This window comes from Austrofundulus limnaeus, unplaced genomic scaffold (assembly GCF_001266775.1).
Source record: "Austrofundulus limnaeus strain Quisiro unplaced genomic scaffold, Austrofundulus_limnaeus-1.0 Scaffold51, whole genome shotgun sequence".
In the NCBI taxonomy this organism is placed as follows: Eukaryota; Metazoa; Chordata; class Actinopteri; order Cyprinodontiformes; family Rivulidae; genus Austrofundulus; species Austrofundulus limnaeus.
Genome location: NW_013952453.1, coordinates 228,154 through 229,279, shown reverse-complemented (window position 1 = coordinate 229,279; position 1,126 = coordinate 228,154). Strand labels below are relative to the sequence as shown.

The 1,126-nt window shown below is 53.9% G+C and overlaps 1 protein-coding gene across 1 annotated transcript in view; it reads right to left on the bottom strand.

Moving 5' to 3' along the window:
- Positions 1-49: 49 nt before the first annotated feature.
- Positions 50-1,126, bottom strand: part of gbx2 (gastrulation brain homeobox 2) — a 2,751-nt gene continuing 1,674 nt past the window's right edge. Inside the window, exon 2 of the mRNA XM_014008551.1 lies at positions 50-966. Coding sequence (XP_013864005.1) covers positions 431-966 — 536 coding nt within the window. The 3' untranslated portion in view covers positions 50-430. The remainder of the gene's footprint in view (positions 967-1,126) is intronic.

Below are 1,126 nucleotides of genomic sequence, written 5' to 3'. Positions count from 1 at the left end.
TAATAATATTGTTTGACGTTCAGAAATAAACAAACATAAATAAATAAAGTCAGGTAAAATCGGCTCCTTCCTTCTTTAATAATCAGAATTTGACAGAAATAAATAAACAGAAACTCAGCGGTTCTTCCCCTGGTCCGGTTCGGTCCGGTCCGGTCCGGACGGAGATTTATTTACACCCGGTGTCTTCACGCGCAGGTTCCGACCCAGTCCCTGTCGGTTCTGGTCTGACGCCCGCGGGTCGGACCTTTTTTTAAAGTTCCTGTAAAGAAATCTGAAGTCCTTTAAAAATGCAYCCGGTTCCGATTGGACCGGACCCGAATGTTCTGACCCATAAATAAAATCAGCTGCTCGCTGACCGGTTCTGATAAAAAGTCGGAAAGTTTCGGTTCTGGCTGTGCCTGGACTCTGACGACCCGAGTCCGGTKCCGGTTCAGGGCCGGTTCTGCTCCATCTGCTGGTGCTGGCTCCGGATAGCGAGCCGGCTGACGTGGACAGGGATCGGAACCACGATCTTGGGGTTCCTGCTGGGCTCCCCGGACTTGTTGTTGACGTTCCCGGCCTTGACCCGCTTCCACTTGGCGCGCCGGTTCTGAAACCAGATCTTGACCTGGACCTCGCTGAGTTTGAGCGCGTGCGCGATGTGGGACCTCTCGGTGAGCGACAGGTACTTCTTACAGTGGAACTCCTTCTCCAGCTCCAGCAGCTGCTCGCTCGTGAAGGCCGTCCGTCTGCGCCGGTTCTTTCCGGACCCGGAGGTCGCGGAGGACCCGGAGGGCCCCCCCGAGGAGCCGGTGGTAGCCGGGCCCTCCTCCAGGACCCCGCCGCCGCCCTCCAGGTCCTCCTTGTGGCTCAGGGAGACCGGGTTTTCGTCAGAACTGTAGTCCAGGTCGCTGTCCACCATGGAGAAGGAGTCCTCTTTCCGGCTCAAGTCCTCGTCTTTCCGCTCCTCCTGACTGAGGGTCCGACCTGGTCCAAAACACAAACCGGGTCAGAGCTTTTCAAGAAGACTTTTAAAAAGAAGGTCAGAGGTTTGGGTTCTAATGGGTCACAGGCGGAACCGAGCCAAGAGCTGAATAAAAAAATGATTCTTTTAAAAACAAAGTTTTTATCAGTAAATCCAATATAG